Below are 18,192 nucleotides of genomic sequence, written 5' to 3'. Positions count from 1 at the left end.
CCTGCTTCCAGGTACTTTTTTTCGTACCACCTCCGGCGAGGTTCTAAAGCGAGATGAGGCGATACTAAAATGTGACGTGAAAACACGGCAGACTGCTGATTGGTCAGAGAGAATCGTCACTATTCACTGCGTCATCATTGCACGCGCCAGACGGAGTATCCTGAATAAAAAACAGCAAAAACAAAAACATCTCGATTTCCTCCATTGTCCTGTGTGTGTGGGTAGCGGGTGTGTCTCGCGTACGTGTCTCGCGTAAAAGATTAAGTCACGGCAGTTTCCTGCGGCGTCGCTATGACGACCAGGTACTATTGTGGAGGTACTATCTGCAATGAAAAGCGAGCCGAGCCGAGTCGAGTCGAGTTGAGCTGGTACTGGAAAAGCGCCATAAATCTCTCACCGTCGGTCGCGCGTTACCATGTTAAGTAGTTTTTTAACACTTTTTACTCGTGTTTGTAGTTCCTCCTCCAAAACGCAGTGGGTTGTGGGTAATATTAGCTATAGTGAGCACGGATCCACACTTCGAAAATCCACCGGAAATAGTAGATCATTCAGGGACTTCTGGCACACTCACTACAACACACTGCTTTGGGACACACTTATTTCAATCTCTCATACCTGATTCAGACTCAGATTCAGACTCATGGTGCGTTCACACCCGACGCGAATAGCGCGTCAGGCGCGAGTGATTTCAATGTTAAGTCAATGCAAAGACACATTACGCGCGTAAAAAATTCCTGCGGCGCGGTAGACGCGAATACGCCTCATTCGCGCGTCAAGTTCGCGCGAATTGAGCGTCTGGCGCGTTAAGCGCGTTACGAGCGAATGATTTTATTAGTGCTTTTTGTGCATTCACGCGTTTGACGCGAATTCGCGTCTGCCGCCCGAGTTGAAAAATCTGAACTTCTGCGTCAATTCGCGCCGCGTTAACCAATCAGGAGCCTACTTGCTGCTGTCACGTGGTGAAGTGACAGTTTATAATGTTATTTTATGTTTGGCCTCAATAAATTATTTTGTAATATGACTAAAATGCACAACAATAAAGCAAATCTTTCACATAAAAACTCGATTTCAATAAATGAGAGATACTCATTTTGTATTGAATGCTATTTATTCCATATCTATTCTAGATTATATGAAACACTATTAATCTAATGTAAAGACAACAAACACAATTTAGTGTATACAAACAAACAAAAATCACAGGACAGGTTTTACTTTTGGAGGCTGGCTCCATTTATTATCAAAACAAAAATAAATGACAGATTAGGTGGGTGCGGGCAAGGGTGAACCTCGCGCCAGGCTGTAGAGCGCGGGCTCGTCAGGCAACGACCACTCGAGGCCGAGGCCTTATACGGCCTACGCTGTCCTCATCAGCGTCCTCACCGTTAGGTCCACCAAACCTAGCTCCTGGAGCAAATTGTGAAACTCCTGAAACCCTCCGGAGGGTCTGGTGGACCCGAGTACAGCGACGATGTCCCCTACGCAGCTGTTTCTGCTCTCCAGAGCATATACGAGCGGTGACTCTCTCGATTAATGCTAATGCTAATGCTCGATAAACATCTAAAAAAGATGGCCACCAACGGGTTTCGAAACTATCGCCTCTGACGTGCGTAAATTTCAGTTCAAACTTTTGTTTTTACGCGCGTCAATTTCGCTCTTGACGCGCGAATTAACACAAAGTGGTCAAGCGTATAACTAGACGCGGCAGGCGCGAATTTGACGCGCTATTCGTGTCCGGTGTGAACGCACAGTCAGACTCAGATTCAGATTCAGATTCAGATTCAGATTCAGACTCAGACTCAGACTCAGACTCAGACTCAGATTCAGACTCAGATTCAGACTCAGACTCAGACTCAGACACAGATTCAGATTCAGATTTAGACTCAGATTCAGATTTAGACTCAGATTCAGACTCAGACTCAGATTCAGATTTAGACTCAGATTCAGATTTAGACTCATTCAGATTTAGATTCAGATTCAGATTCAGACTCAGACTCAGATTTAGACTCAGACTCAGATTTAGACTCAGATTTAGATTTAGACTCAGATTCAGATTCAAATTTAGACTCAGATTCAGATTTAGACTAAGATTCAGACTCAGATTCAGATTTAGACTCAGATTCAGACTCAGATTCAGACTCAGACTCAGATTCAGACTCAGACTCAGATTTAGACAGGTGCGTGTGCTTCTGCGGGCACGAGCGTGGCAGGTCGGTCGTGAGCGCGCAGCTGCTGAAGGGCGTTTATCGGTTATTATTTATGTTTATGTTGCTCCATTTCTGTAAATCTGTTTTTATGAATGAATGACTCTCTCATATGGAGATTATCAATTGGTAATCTACTGATATTCCTGCCGTTCCTGGATGTCAAATGTAGAATTTTCTGTCGAATTTGAACCACAGAATTTGCGGAAGCGAATTTGTAAAGCTAAATAAAATGGACCGAAAATTGCCTGTCGGATTATATTATAGGTTAATTATTATTATTATTTTTAAATAGGTTAAATCTTAAAGGTGAATATGGATTATTGAATTTTAATAATGAAAAAGTGTGTGAAATGTTTTCAATTGAAATATTCACAGCTTAAATACAACCATGTTGAATTTCAGCCCATAAAAAGGCAAGCCCTATAAATACAATGCATTAAAATGCAAGGAGGGTTAATGCAATGCTTATTTTTAAGTGCTGGAGTTCAACAAGCTTTTTTGTTTCAAAAACATTTGTCATTATTTTACTTACATAATGTTCTTCTCTCCTGTGTGTGATTGTTGATGTTCTTCTCTCCTGTATCAGAGCTGGAGCAGTGGAACGGTCCTGCACTGCTGTGTGGAAGACTAGTGATTTTGTTGTGAAACTGAACAAAAGAGCAACAACAAATCCCAGTCTGCCTCTCAGCACAGGACACATCATCAAACCTGATGCTCCATCACACCCGAACACCTGACGCACCTGAACACCTGAGGCACCATCACACCTGATGCACCATCACACCTGACACACCATCACACCCAGACACCTGACGCACCATCACACCTGAGGCACCATCACACCTGAGGCACCATCACACCTGAGGCACCATCACACCTGACACACCATCACACCTGACACACCATCACACCCAGACACCTGACGCACCTGAACACCATCACACCTGAGGCACCATCACACCTGACACACCATCACACCTAACACACCATAACACCCAGGCACCTGACGCACCTGAACACCTGAGGCACCATCACACTTAATGCACCGTCACACCTGACACACCATCACACCTGACGCACATGAACACCTGACACACATGAACACCTAACGCATCATCACACCTGACGCATCATCACACCTGATGCACCATCACAACTAACGCACTTGAACACCTGATGAACCATCACAACTAACGCACTTGAACACCTGATGAACCATCACAACTAACGCACCTGAACACCTGATGAACCATCACAACTAACGCACTTGAACACCTGATGAACCATCACAACTAACGCACCTGAACACCTGATGAACCATCACAACTAACGCACCTGAACACCTGATGCACCATCACAACTAACGCACATGAACACCTGAGGCTCATGAACACCTGACTCACCATCACACCTGACGCACCTGAACACCTGATGCACCATCACAACTAACGCACATGAACACCTGATGCACCATCACAACTAACGCACATGAACACCTGACGCACATGAACACCTGACGCACCATCACACCTAACGCACATGAACACCTGAGGCACCATCACACCTATCGCACATGAACACCTGACGCACCATCACACCTATCTCACATGAACACCTGAGGCACATGAACACCTGATGCACATGAACACCTGAGGCACATGAACACCTGACGCACATGAACACCTGACGCACATGAACACCTGATGCACATGAACACCTGACGCACCATCACACCTATCGCACATGAACACCTGAGGCACATGAACACCTGACGCACCATCACACCTGACGCACATGAACACCTGATGCACATGAACACCTGACGCACATGAACACCTGAGGCACGTGAACACCTGAGGCACATGAACACCTGAGGCACATGAACACCTGACGCACATGAACACCTGAGGCACATGAACACCTGACGCACCTAACGCACATGAACACCTGAGGCACATGAACACCTGACGCACCATCACACCTAACGCACATGAACACCTGACGCACATGAACACCTGACGCACATGAACACCTGACGCACATGAACACCTGACGCACATGAACACCTGACGCACATGAACACCTGAGGCACATGAACACCTGACGCACCATCACACCTGACGCACATGAACACCTGATGCACATGAACACCTGATGCACATGAACACCTGACGCACATGAACACCTGATGCACATGAACACCTGACGCACATGAACACCTGATGCACATGAACACCTGACGCACATGAACACCTGACGCACATGAACACCTGACGCACATGAACACCTGAGGCACCATCACACCTGATGCACATGAACACCTGACGCACATGAACACCTGATGCACATGAACACCTGACGCACATGAACACCTGAGGCACATGAACACCTGACGCACCATCACACCTGACGCACATGAACACCTGATGCACATGAACACCTGACGCACCATCACACCTGACGCACATGAACACCTGATGCACATGAACACCTGACGCACATGAACACCTGACGCACATGAACACCTGATGCACATGAACACCTGATGCACATGAACACCTGATGCACATGAACACCTGACGCACATGAACACCTGACGCACATGAACACCTGATGCACATGAACACCTGACGCACATGAACACCTGACGCACATGAACACCTGACGCACATGAACACCTGACGCACATGAACACCTGAGGCACCATCACACCTGATGCACATGAACACCTGACGCACATGAACACCTGATGCACATGAACACCTGACGCACATGAACACCTGAGGCACATGAACACCTGACGCACCATCACACCTGACGCACATGAACACCTGAGGCACCATCACACCTGACGCACATGAACACCTGACGGACATGAACACCTGATGCACATGAACACCTGACGCACATGAACACCTGATGCACATGAACACCTGACGCACCATCACACCTGACGCACATGAACACCTGATGCACATGAACACCTGACGCACCATCACACCTGACGCACATGAACACCTGACGGACATGAACACCTGATGCACATGAACACCTGAGGCACATGAACACCTGATGCACATGAACACCTGATGCACCACATAGATCTTATTTAAATGAGACTGTTTTACATATTGATTTGAAATTGTTTCTGTGAGTTAACTTAATATCCAGTAACATTATTGATCTGATTCTAGGAGCTGAACTAAGCTGATGATGACATCACTGCTTTATAGTTTTGAACTCGTTCCATAATTGATTCACTTTACAATTTACGGTTAGTGAACTCAATACTGAATAATCACTGAACTGATTTCAACTGAATAATGACTGTTTACTATTGTCTTTTTTGAGCTGCTTTACAGCTGAATTGAACTCTGGCTAAACAGGAAAATAATTGTTTGCATCATTGTTTCTGCTATTTTCTATTTATAAAGCTGTTTTGAAACCATCTGTCTGTACTGTATAAAGTGCTATAGAAATAAAGCTGACTTGACTTTTGTGTTTGTGTTGCGAATCATTAAAGGCTTCATTGTCAGCACAATAAAGCAGCATCATGGAAACATCTCTGACCGTGACTTTAACATGAAATCCTGACTGTCACTTCACTTTACACGGTTGTACAATCTTTATAATGAATTAAATAAAAGAATAGTAAATAACACATTTAAATAAGTTTAGTCTGTACATTTACCCTGCCTCAAACCACAACAAACTCGGAACAAATCCAGAGAGCTTTATTCAGTTGTGTGTGTGTGACATTAAATTCCAAACACTTATCTCTCTAAAACACTAAAATATTTAAAATGTCGTTTATGGTACAGCATAGGAACCCAGTGACTTCATACATGCCAGACGAGTTGTTCATACATTCCGTTTCCGTCAGCTGACTGGGTTTCACCAAATGAATGATAGGGAATGTAGTACCGCGAGTCGCAACGCCACAAGCTGATACGAGCGTGCGCGTGTTTATAGACTACATTTCCCACAAGTCTTTGCGCGACAAGCTTTCCGGTCGACGTAATGGCGCTCTTAACGGATGACAAGTGTAATTGTAGTTCTTTGCGCGGCTCACGCTGTGCTCTAACAGCGCATACGGACTACGATACCCAGCATTCCAAGCGGCAGTGGTAAACAGAGCTGTCAAACAACATCACCGACTCCATTTCGACAACAGCCTTAAAATGGCAGCAAAATACAGAGCGATGATCGCTCCTCACTAAATAAGAAGCGACGCGATCGCGAATTCAGGCGCGTTTTAACGGACTTTCGCGCCGAGAAGATGGACATCAGCACGGCGGTGTTTAACGCGGCGAGAGACGGAAAACTGAAACTCATCCAGAAGTTGCTGAGCAACAAGAGCGCGGAGGAGCTAGAGGCTCTGGCGGAGGAGAAGACGCAGGGCGGCACGCCACTGCTCATCGCGGCGCGCTACGGGCATCTGGAGGTGGTGGAGTACCTGCTGGAGCACTGCAGGGCCGGCGTGGAGGTCGGGGGATCTGTTAACTTCGACGGCGAGACGATCGAGGGCGCTCCGCCGCTGTGGGCCGCCTCGGCCGCCGGACACCTGCCGGTGGTGAAGACTTTACTGTGTCACGGGGCCTCCGTCAACAACACCACCCTCACCAACTCCACCCCGCTGCGGGCCGCCTGCTTCGATGGGCACCTGGACATCGTGCGCTACCTGGTGGAGCACCACGCCGACATGGAGGTGGCGAACCGGCACGGGCACACTTGCCTGATGATCTCCTGCTACAAGGGCCACCGAGACATCGCTAAGTTCCTCCTGGAGCGCGGAGCCGACGTCAACCGCAAGAGCGTGAAGGGCAACACGGCTCTGCACGACTGCGCCGAGTCCGGGAGCCTGGAGATCATGAAGATGCTCCTGAAGTGCGAGGCGCGCATGGAGCGGGACGGCTACGGGATGACTCCGCTGCTCGCCGCTAGTGTCACAGGACACACCAACATCGTGGAGTATCTGGTGCACCAGCCGCGGCCGAGCAGGGAGGAGCGCATCGACGCGCTGGAGCTCCTCGGAGCCACTTTTGTGGACAAGAAGCGCGATCTGCTGGGCGCGATGCGCTACTGGCGGAGAGCGATGGAGCTGCGGACGGCGGGGGAGAAGGCAGGCGGCTACTTGGCGAAACCGGCTCCGGGGCCGCCTGTGCCGGCGTACGAGTGTGCGCGCGAGGTTAGCACGGCGGATGAGCTGGAGGCGCTAATCACTGATCCGGATGAGATGCGAATGCAAGCGCTGCTAATCCGCGAGCGGATCCTCGGGCCGTCGCACCCGGACACCTCCTACTACATCCGCTACCGCGGCGCCGTCTACGCCGACTCGGGGAACTTCCAGCGCTGCATTAGCCTGTGGAAGTACGCCTTAGACATGCAGCAGAGCAACCTGGACCCGCTTAGCCCGATGACGGCTAGCAGCTTCCTCTCGTTCGCCGAGCTCTTCTCCTTTGTGCTGCAGGATCGTGCCAAAGGCACGCTGTGCACCCGCGTCACCTTCCAGGACCTGATGGGCGTGCTAGGGAAGAGTGTGCGTGAGGTGGAGCGCGCCGTAGCGCAGCGCGACAGTCCGCCGGAGGCGCCGCAGTTCACCAAAGCGCTGTCCATCATCCTACACCTGCTGTTCCTGCTGGAGAAGCTGGACTGCGCGCCGGAGCAGGAGCACCTCAAGCGGCAGACCGTGTACCGGCTGCTAAAGCTAAACCCGCGCGCGCGGAGCGGCTACACGCCTCTGCACATGGCCGTGGACAAGGACACCACGTCAGTGGGGCGCTACCCGGTCGGCCGCTTCCCATCGCTAGCCGTGGCTAGCCTGCTACTAGAGTGCGGGGCGGACGTCGACTCGCGTGACTGCGAGAACAACACGCCACTACACGTATCCGCTGCTAACGGCTGCCCGGAGATCATGGCGGCGCTAATCCGAGCTGGCGCTCACTTCGATGCCACCAACGCGCAGCACAAGACGGCGTACGAGCTGCTGGACGAGCAGAGCAGCGGACGACACGCGCTACACCCGTTAAGCTACGTCACGCTACAGTGCCTAGCCGCGCGAGCCATCGAGAAACACAGACTTCCCTACAAAGGGCTGATCTCAGAGGAGATGGAGGCGTTCATCGAGCTGCACTGACACACACGCTACTACGCACGCCATCCATGCAATAATCCCGGTGTTAGCGCTGGGACGAGCCGCGGACACCTGCCCTGGTCTCTGATTGGTTGCTATTCTTTGATTGACAGGGCTTAATGGGTCCGATGCAAATTGAAATGCAAATGCAAATGCAAAACGTTTTCTATCAGACTCCATTAACGTCATAGCGTGTTCCTCTTCCCATCGGTGATCCTGAAGGACTCGGTGCCAAAACTAGCCTTACATCATCATCTTTTCTAACGTGTGATTTTAATGTTTTTATTGAACGACTGTCACAGTGTTTTCTTTCATCTGGGGAGTGACTGTAATATATTTAACTCTGCACTTTATCCTTCAGCTGTTTATGAATTGCTGGCGTTACACTGATATCTATGCAGTTTGTGAGCGGAGGAGCGTCTGGAGTGACGGAACGGGCGGTTTAGTGTTCTCTCTCTCTGCAGGGTTGTGTAGGAAAGCTTCATATGCATCGTAGTCTTATTCTGATTGCCTTTAAGTGTGTTTCCTCTCGGTGAGATCTGGAATGGCTGTTTCTGTGTCGTTGTAAACGCCTCCCAAATGAAAGCACTTTGAAAATGTTTAACACTTTGTTTAAAACCAGAGACTTCAGAAACTGCAACTGATTTGGTTAATTTAAGACGGTTTACTACAAGACTAAAGGTGTGTGGTGATGCCGGAATAAAACTCAAGTGTCCCATCAAGGGTTTCCTTTTCACAGTCTCATGTTTTAATATCCTGTGATGTTTCTGTCTAATATCTCATGTTCCTCATGTTACGCTGATTTACTGTTATTTCTACAGTTCATGGGTGATGCGGAAGCACAACATCAGACTCCATGAATGTCGTAACATGTTCTGTTTGTCTCATGAAAACACGTTCACTAAACCAAAAAACTGTCAAGAAAATTACATATAAGATAGAGTTAGGGTCTTATCTTTATATTAATACAGTAGTCAGCATTAGAAGTGGATCAGAGTTGTCCTCAGACAGGAACGATATTGTTCAATGTTCATGTATAACTTTGATGAAAGGTTTTGATCCACTTCAAATGTTGAATCCTGTATTTTTAATTAGCTTTGTTTTTTTAGTTTTTTGTACATTTTAGTTGAACTTTTAGTAATTTTGTCATTTTATTAGTTTTTTACTAATAGTTAATAGTTTGTAAGTATTTCATAAAAAAGGTTTAGTTTATTTTGCTATTCATGTTTACTTCAGTTTCAGTTTTACTGAATTTTATTCATTTCCAGGTAATAATTGTATTGCTTTTTTCAAGTTATTGTCAAGGCAAGATCTCACTAATGTTTTTTTCATTTTATATTAATTAACCATAATGTAAAAAAAAATTTAATTAGTTTTAGTTAACTATAATAACCCTTTTTCACTTTAAGAATCAAACGTTCATCATATCTCAGGGAAACAACAATCAGAAAAATAGAAGATGTTTTTTAAAAGTAAATGATAATTGTAGTAAGTACGCATCATGATATTCGTGTTTCTAATGTATTCATATTTTGATTGACAGGAGGGTTCTCATCACTGCATTACAGGACAAACGCTTCATGTTCTCAATGCCAAATTGCTAATTTAGTCCAAGTTTGAATATTTTGTAATATTGATTCTGGTGTGAAACGATATTTATCAGACACAGCTTTTAAAGCTGAAAACTCGAGCAACAAAGGTTAGTATTGTTTTATTTTGCCGTTTGTGGAGGAAATGTTGTCGTTCTGCCGTTAAAGGCTCGTTATCTCTCGTCTTATGTACAGTATTCAACATTAGAAGTGGATCTAAACCTTTCATCAAAGTTATACATGCATTTTGAACAAGACCCGTTCCTGTCTGAGGACAACTCTGATCCACTTTAAATGTTGACTACTGTATTTGAACGTGTGGCCCAGTGTAATTCTATTTTTTTGTCCACTAAAAGTCTCTAAGCTTTATCTGTTAAATATGTTAAAGCTGTTGTTTGATGGTAATAATGTCTTGTTTTATTTTCTCTCCAGTTGTTAGTGGACGGCCGGTCATGTATTCTCCAGAAACCCGATCCGCTGATAGAAATAGCCGTGAGTCTCGGGTCTATTTCAGGGTCCCGGTCCCGTAAGCGGATCCGTCAGATCGGGTCAGTCTTTACACACACACACACACACACACACACACACACACACACACACACACACACTCACACACTGATGTTAATGACCGCTTTCTGTAGAAGTGTGCCTGTAAACCTGGAACAGATGATGAGCCATCATATCAACATCATATATGATGATGTGTGTGTTTAAAACCCTTCACGCTGTTGTTCTACTGCATTAAACAACACAGAGTTTCATTTCACTGTCTGAACAAATGTTTTTATCAAATGGTGAAACTCTTAAACCCTTATTAAATGCAAAAAACAAAAACAATCCTTCATGTACATGTTCACAGGCTTCAGTCATTGTTTGTGTGCTTCTACATCTGATCACTGATGTTTCTCTTCATTCTCGATTGCAGAACGAACTCCGATCCAGACGGATCTTCAGATCAAAGGTTGGCATGATCTTCATGCACTGTAGAAATGAGTTTTACATGGTGTAAATAAAACAAGTACTGGAGTTTACACTGAAAAAACTGTTTTCTACTTCAGATGTTCATGTTAAATTCAATGTGTTACTTGTGATTATTCATGAAATCTGATCTCCAGTTACACTACCGTTCAAAAGTTTGGGGTCAGTAAGATGTTTAATGTTTTTAAAAGAAGTCTCTTCTGCTCACCAAGGCTGCATTTATTTGATAAAAAAAAAAAAAAAAACTGTAATATTGTGAAATATTATGACAATTTAAAATGACTGTTTTCTATTTTAAAGTGTAATTTATTCCTGTGATCAAAGCTGAATGTTCAGCATCATTACTCCAGTCTTCAGTGTCACATGATCCTTCACAAATCATTCTAATATGAGGATTTGATGATCAGGAAACATTTATGATTATTATCAATGTTGAAAACAGTGTACAATTTTGTGTACAGTGTACAGCATTTATTTAAAATAGAATATTTTCTAACATTATAAATGTCTTTACTGTCACTTTTGATCAGTTTAACTCATCCTTGATGAATAAAAGTACTGATTTATTTTATTAGATAATACCATATAATCATATTATAAATGTTACTGGTAGTCACTGTATGAAGAATAGTTGGGTATAATATGTCACAGTTTACTTTATTTTGCTCTCCTCACTTACATAGATGAACTATAGTGTCCTGATCACACTAGTGAAACAATATCAAAAACTAGAATGTTTTGAGTGGTGCTTGCAGTGGCAAAATTCGGCACGGTTGCTAGGCGGTTTACTAGGCGGTTGCTATGGTGTTCTGGGCAGTTTCCAAGGTATTCTGGGTGGTTGCTAGGGTATTATGGGTGGTTGCTAGGGCGTTGCTAGGGTGTTCATGATCCTTCAGAAATCATTCTAATATGATGATTTGATGCTCAAGAAACATTTATGATTATTATCAATGTTGAAAACAGTTGTGTACAATTTTTTTCAAAATTCTTTGATGAATAGAAAGTTCAAAAGAACAGCATTTATCTGAAATCTAAAGCTTTTGAAACATTAAACACTACCGTTCAAAAGTTTGGGGTCAGTAAGAGTTTTTATTTTATTTTTGGGGGAAAGAAATAAAATAAATCAATACTTTTATTCATCAAGGATGAGTTAAACTGATCAAAAGTGACAGTAAAGACATTTATAAAGTTAGAAAATATTCTATTTTAAATAAATGCTGTTCTTTTGAACTTTCTATTCATCAAAGAATTTTGAAAAAAATTGTACACTGTTTTCAACAGTGATAATAATCATAAATGTTTCTTGATCATCAAATCCTCATATTAGAGTGATTTGTGAAGGATCATGTGACACTGAAGACTGGAGTAATGATGCTGAACATTCAGCTTTGATCACAGGAATAAATTACACTTTAAAATACATTAAAATAGAAAACAGTCATTTTAAATTGTCATAATATTTCACAATATTACTGTTTTTTTTATGTATTGTTTTTTATCAAATAAATGCAGCCTTGGTGAGCAGAAGAGACTTCTTTTAAAAACATTAAAAATCTTACTGACCCCAAACTTTTGAACGGTAGTGTAACTACTCATGTGATCTGGTGATCCAGCTGGTTAGTTAATGTTAGTTAATGTTAGTTGAGTGGGTTAGTTAATGTTAGTTAATGTTAGTTAAGCTGGTTAGTTAATGTTAGTTAAGCGGGTTAGTTAATGTTAGTTAATGTTAGTTAAGCGGGTTAGTTAATGTTAGTTAAGCTGGTTAGTTAATGTTAGTTAAGCGGGTTAGTTAATGTTAGTTAAGCTGGTTAGTTAATGTTAGTTAAGCGGGTTAGTTAATGTTAGTTAATCTGGTTAGTTAGGGTTAGTTAATGTTAGTTAAGCTGGGTTAGTTAATGTTAGTTAATCTGGTTAGTTAGGGTTAGTTAATGTTAGTTAAGCTGGTTAGTTAAGGTTAGTTAAGGTTAGGCATGATGGGGTTAGTGCTTCTGTAATTACTGATAACGTCACTGTAATATTCTGTAGTAAAGCTGCATTAGCCAGAATCTCAGTCACTCAAAGAAATATTTAGCCCTAAATTTAAGATTTATGTATTTAAATTGTATTTCAATTTCCATGCGTTTGGGTTACACGGTTTGAACATAAACTAATAAACTTAATGCATTGCATATTTATCAGTCATGCATAAATGCAACGAGTCAGATTCTGATGAACTGAATGTGTTTTAAATATAACAGGTTTATATATTTATCATTAATAAATCCATTTTGTGTCAATCACATACATTTTAACTGATTGAATAATGCTTGTTTCACAGTTAGCCATATTTGTTCATAGTGTTACCCGAACAAGTTTGTTTTACAGTGAGCAGATTTATGCTGATTTTAAGGAATATGAATACATGCATTTTGAAAATATGATTATCAGATGCAAACCATGATTTTTGAGTGAAGAACTCCGACCATTCTGGATAGCTGTGGAACACACAATATTCAGTTATTAGAAATGTACATGATTGAAAGAAAAGTTGTAATTTATCATAAATGTATATAAAGCTGGTCACTATGAATTTAAAACGCATTCAGTTTATTACAGAAGTCTTGCCTGACTGACACATGCACTTGTGTTAAAACTGTGTAATCCACATGCATGGAAATGTTATATTCAGTTGAAATGTGTAAATGTTAAACTAGTGACCCTCAAATCGGGTAATAACACAATAGAGCCCATTATGACAGCAGGCCCCGGCTCGAGTGACGTCACGCGCGTGTCCGCCAGCAGAGGGCGCGCGCCTGCAGGAGCAGCGGGTCTATTGTGTGATTCTGAGGTGAAATAGAGCTTTTGTTATTTGTGTTCATCTCTGAGAAATCTTCTCCAAGCTCAAATCCAGTGTAAGAGATCAACTTCTTTATTATTACGACCTGACATTTGCACTAACTTACACATTTTTTTAACTTTAAAAACAAAATCGCGTCCAGAACATGTTTTAAACCTTTTCTTACTGTTATTTAACATTTAACAGATATATATGTTATAATTCCCTATGTTTAAATATCCAGGTCAATTTGTCACAAAATCATGCTTTTCTAATTCATATGTATGACATGGCAGCATAAAGAAATGATGACAGAAGTCAGTCATGGAGAGAGCTTTGTTTGTGTTCAGTATGTGTGTTCATCTCTGAGAAATCATCTCAAGCTCTAATACACAGTTTTCTAACTTTAAACACAATAACGTGTTCAGTGTTGTCCACGAGAACAGAACATGTTTTAAACAGTTTTTACTGTTATTTAACACTGAACAGGCTCTGTTATAATTCTGTGTTTAGAAAGCTGGGTCGTTTTTGTCACAAAATCATGCTTTTCTAAATCATAGTTAAATTATGACATAGACTAGACGTAATAATGAAGAAGTAAAGCTGCTCTGAAACAATCTACATTGTTAAAAGCGCTATATAAATGAAGATGATTTGACTTGACATAGACTAGGCTACTCAAGTCTTATTCCAACTTTTTATAATGTCATCATTAAGATTTGCATGCTACTTTTCCTCATGATGTGTTGATTATGAGGTGAAAGCGTTATTATCTTCCTCATGAGGAAGATCATCATCATCCTCTGAGACGCTCCATTGTTTCTGCAGGAGTCCGGGCGGCCGTGCACGCGCTCTCCGTGACGTCACCGCTGCGAGGAGGGCGCGCGCACGAGCAGGAGGAGGAAGGTACCGAGGAGGAGAGGCTGGTGCCCGCGAGCATCGATGACATCAACGAGCTGAAGATCCTGCGAGGCTTGTGGGAATGGAGATCCGTGTTCCTGCTGATAACGGAATATGAGGCTCGAGTCCCGATGCGCGTCACCTTCCCGCAGGTAAACGCGCGTTACTGGCGAATGCGTGCGAGTGAAGTGTGCGGGATCTGCGGAGCGAGAGGTACAGGAGTATACGAGGAACACCCGGAGGAGCACTGGGCTCGGCTGCTGGTTAGTCTGGGCTCGGCTCGGGGCTGGTACTGGGCGGGTGTGTGTGGAAGATTGCTTTTTAAAGTGAATATCGTGATTATTCTCTGGTTTGGCTCGTGCGGATCCAGACGCGTTTGCGCCTTTGTTCGGGTTTCGCCTTCCTCTCTCTCTCTCTCTCTCTCTCCCTCTCCTCCTGGTCCACATTTGAAACACTGACAGGAAAAGCAGTGAATCCCGTGGGAAGGAGGAGAATGGAAGCGAGATCTGTGTTTTCTGGGCGATGATGAGGGAACCTGCGATATTGGCAGATCTATATGAGATATGAAGGAAAATTACTGAGGGACTCCTGCTAACAAAGCCTGTGCGCGCGCACGGAAATATTACACGATTCTGAGTAAAATTATTATTGTCTGGTTGATACATAAAATAAATAGCTCTGATGATCAAAATATTTCCGTCACAAAGAATATCATTTCTACTGTTGTTAAATTGCACTAACGCTGCTCTTGAAGTCAGTTTTAATGAGCTTTTGTAAAAAAATGACTGAATTGAACTCTAAAAAAAATATTGTTTGTTATTTATTGTTTGTTATCATTTGCTGAAGGAAAAAGAAAAAAAGCATAATAATGTGTGGGTGGTTGCCAGGGTGTTGCTAAGGTGTAGTTCTGAGTGTTTTGTAGTGCTTAGATGATTCTGGTTCTGATCCACGGCACAGATCTCACAGGTTTCTCATCATGATCTCAGTTGTGTCTCAATGATTTAAACCACTGTTTAAGTCAAGTCACCTTCATTTATATAGCGCTTGTAACAGTATAGATTGTTTACCCACTTCCTGTTCGTCGTTTCAAGCAGCGTCGGGTTTTAATATGACTTTATTCTGTATTAAACCTTTGAGACTGAGAAATGAAATTCTTATGTTTATTTACATGCACAGAAAATACAGTCAAAATCATTGTGGTTTCTAAAGTGTGTAGAAGAATATCAAAATAACTATTTTTATAGACTTTATCAAGAGAAAAGGTGTACAGTGTCTGTTTTTAAATAGATGAATCGCTTTAGAAACACTGAAAGTGTTTTCACAGTTTTCACATGGTGGACAACAAAACAGGTGAACAAATCCCACAGACGCACATTGAATAATTTCTGGACTGTAAGAAACCACCTAGAGCACCTTAGCAACACCCTGACAACCACTCAGAGCACATTAGCAACACCCTGACAACCACCCAGAGCACATCCCCAACACCCTGACAACCACTCAGAGCACATTAGCAACACCCTGACAACCACCCAGAGCACATCCCCAACACCCTGACAACCACCCAGAGCACATTAGCAACACCCTGACAACCACCCAGAGCACATCCCCAACACCCTGACAACCACTCAGAGCACATTAGCAACACCCTGACAACCACCCAGAGCACATTACCAACACCCTGACAACCACCCAGAGCACATTAGCAACACCCTGACAACCATCTAGAGCACATTAGCAACACCCTGACAACCACCTAGAGCACATTAGCAACACCCTGACAACCACCCAGAGCACATTACCAACACCCTGACAACCACCCAGAGCACATTAGCAACACCCTGACAACCACCTAGAGCACATTAGCAACACCCTGACAACCACCCAGAGCACATTAGCAACACCCTGACAACATTAGCAACACCCTGACAACCACCCAGAGCACATTAGCAACACCCTGACAACATTAGCAACACCCTGACAACCACCCAGAGCACATTAGCAACACCCTGACAACCACCCAGAGCACCATGGCATTGTGCTGTTTTTTCTTCAGAAAATGGAAAAAAGGCTTAATATTGCATGTACAATATTGTGATAGATATTGAACGTTGTTTGAAGCACGGCTTTCTTTTTATCAACAGCTCATTAGAGAGCAGCTGTGCGCACAGAAATACATGCATTGGTGCGGTTTAATAACAGTAGAAATGATATTGTTTGTGCTCATATCACTGTATTAAACCTCAATGATCATCCTTCTGTAATCTCTCATGTCCAGTCAGACGCACTGATAAGGAAATAGTTGTAATTCTCCTGGTCCATAGCTCATGTTTTCATCTTCTGCTGCAACATTTCAGTGGTTTTATGATCCAAACGTATTTTACTTTATTTTAATGCTCACATGTGCAGGCGGTGTTTAATCTTTCTAAGATGCTATGTGTGTGTGTGAAGGCTCTAGTGAAGGTTTAAGTAGGTTACAGCTCTCGCCTGCGGTGGTTAGTATCTCTCAGGCTGATAACACAACCTGACTGTCCTGCTAACATGTTCTGTGCTTGAGCTGTGAGACAAGATAATGGTGAGACAGGATAATGGTGAGACAGCAGTGAAACAGGTCAGCGGTGAGACAGGATAATGGTGAGACAGCTGAGCAGTGAGACAGGATAATGGTGAGACAGCAGTGAGACAGGTGAGTGGTGAGACAGGTCAGCAGTGAGACTGGTTAATGTGAGACAGGTGAGTGATGAGACAGAATAATGGTCAGACAGGTTAATGGTGAGAGAGATGAGTGGTGAGACAGAATAATGGTGAGACAGGTGAGTGGTGAGACAGGTCTGCAGTGAGACAGGTCAGCAGTGAGACAGGTAAGTGGTGAGACAGGTTAATGGTTTCCACGAAAAAAGTAAACAAGGTTCATTTGACTTTCCAAATGATTTGAACATAAATTCATGTTCTTGATAGTTTTGCACTGGTGACAGTCTCTCCCTGGCGCTGGGTTCTGTGATTGCTTTTCGGATCCACCCTTCGGCTCTGGTGCGGCTCTGGTGCGGCTCTGGTGCGGCCCTGATGTGGCTCTGATGCGGCTGCACTGGTGTGACTGACAGCAGTGAGAGATGTAGAGAAGATGGCCGACTCTGCTGTGGACAGAGAAACACACTCGAGTGCTGAGCGAGTTCTGTCAGACACACACCTCTGAATGCGTTTGGGAATACAGGCTAGAATCGCTCAGCATCCGAGAGCTAATGCTAATGGCAGCGGCTCAGGTTTCTCTGCTGGACTGGGAATTGGGTTTTTGCTGTTTTTGACTGTTTCTCGCTGGATCTCACTGTAACCTTCAGAGCATCTCACGCACACGATTTATGATCGGTTTGTGATCGCATCGGCACAGTGGACCATGTACACGCACTCGCTGGCATATTAAGCTTTCAGTCCCGAAGGAACTTGTCAATAGTAGATGAGCTAAGGAAATAAACTGGCTGTAAATGTTTATAAACCGTGTTGGTCTGGTTCTCAAGAGATGCTCACACTTTACACACACTTATTCTAAAGCTGTCTTCCTCCCTCTCCTCCAAG

General features: G+C 43.6%; 2 protein-coding genes across 9 annotated transcripts in view; both read left to right on the top strand.

The window, feature by feature from the left end:
- The first annotated feature begins 6,338 nt into the window (after positions 1-6,338).
- fem1a (fem-1 homolog a) lies at positions 6,339-9,074 on the top strand. Its single transcript, XM_082173034.1, has one exon. The coding sequence runs from the start codon at positions 6,487-6,489 to the stop codon at positions 8,341-8,343; it is 1,857 nt and encodes a 618-aa protein (XP_082029160.1). The 5' UTR covers positions 6,339-6,486; the 3' UTR covers positions 8,344-9,074.
- A 153-nt stretch (positions 9,075-9,227) lies between these two features.
- Positions 9,228-18,192, top strand: part of LOC309501027 (receptor-type tyrosine-protein phosphatase S-like) — a 122,874-nt gene continuing 113,909 nt past the window's right edge. For 2 of the 8 annotated variants that reach the window (XR_014206756.1, XM_082172932.1), the window contains exons 1-2: positions 13,206-13,798; positions 14,551-14,774. The gene's annotated coding sequence lies outside the window, so the exon portion shown is untranslated. Of the gene's footprint in view, positions 10,478-10,854; positions 10,891-13,204; positions 13,799-14,550; positions 14,886-18,192 lie in introns of those variants that run through there. The other 6 variants (XM_082172938.1, XM_082172939.1, XM_082172934.1 and 3 more) reach the window with 5 other exon arrangements.

The sequence above is a fragment of the Leuciscus leuciscus genome (genome assembly GCF_965113295.1).
Source record: "Leuciscus leuciscus genome assembly, chromosome: 6".
In the NCBI taxonomy this organism is placed as follows: domain Eukaryota; kingdom Metazoa; phylum Chordata; class Actinopteri; order Cypriniformes; family Leuciscidae; genus Leuciscus; species Leuciscus leuciscus.
The sequence above is the reverse complement of the archived record's forward strand: the minus strand, read 5'-3'. Positions and strand labels throughout refer to the sequence as shown.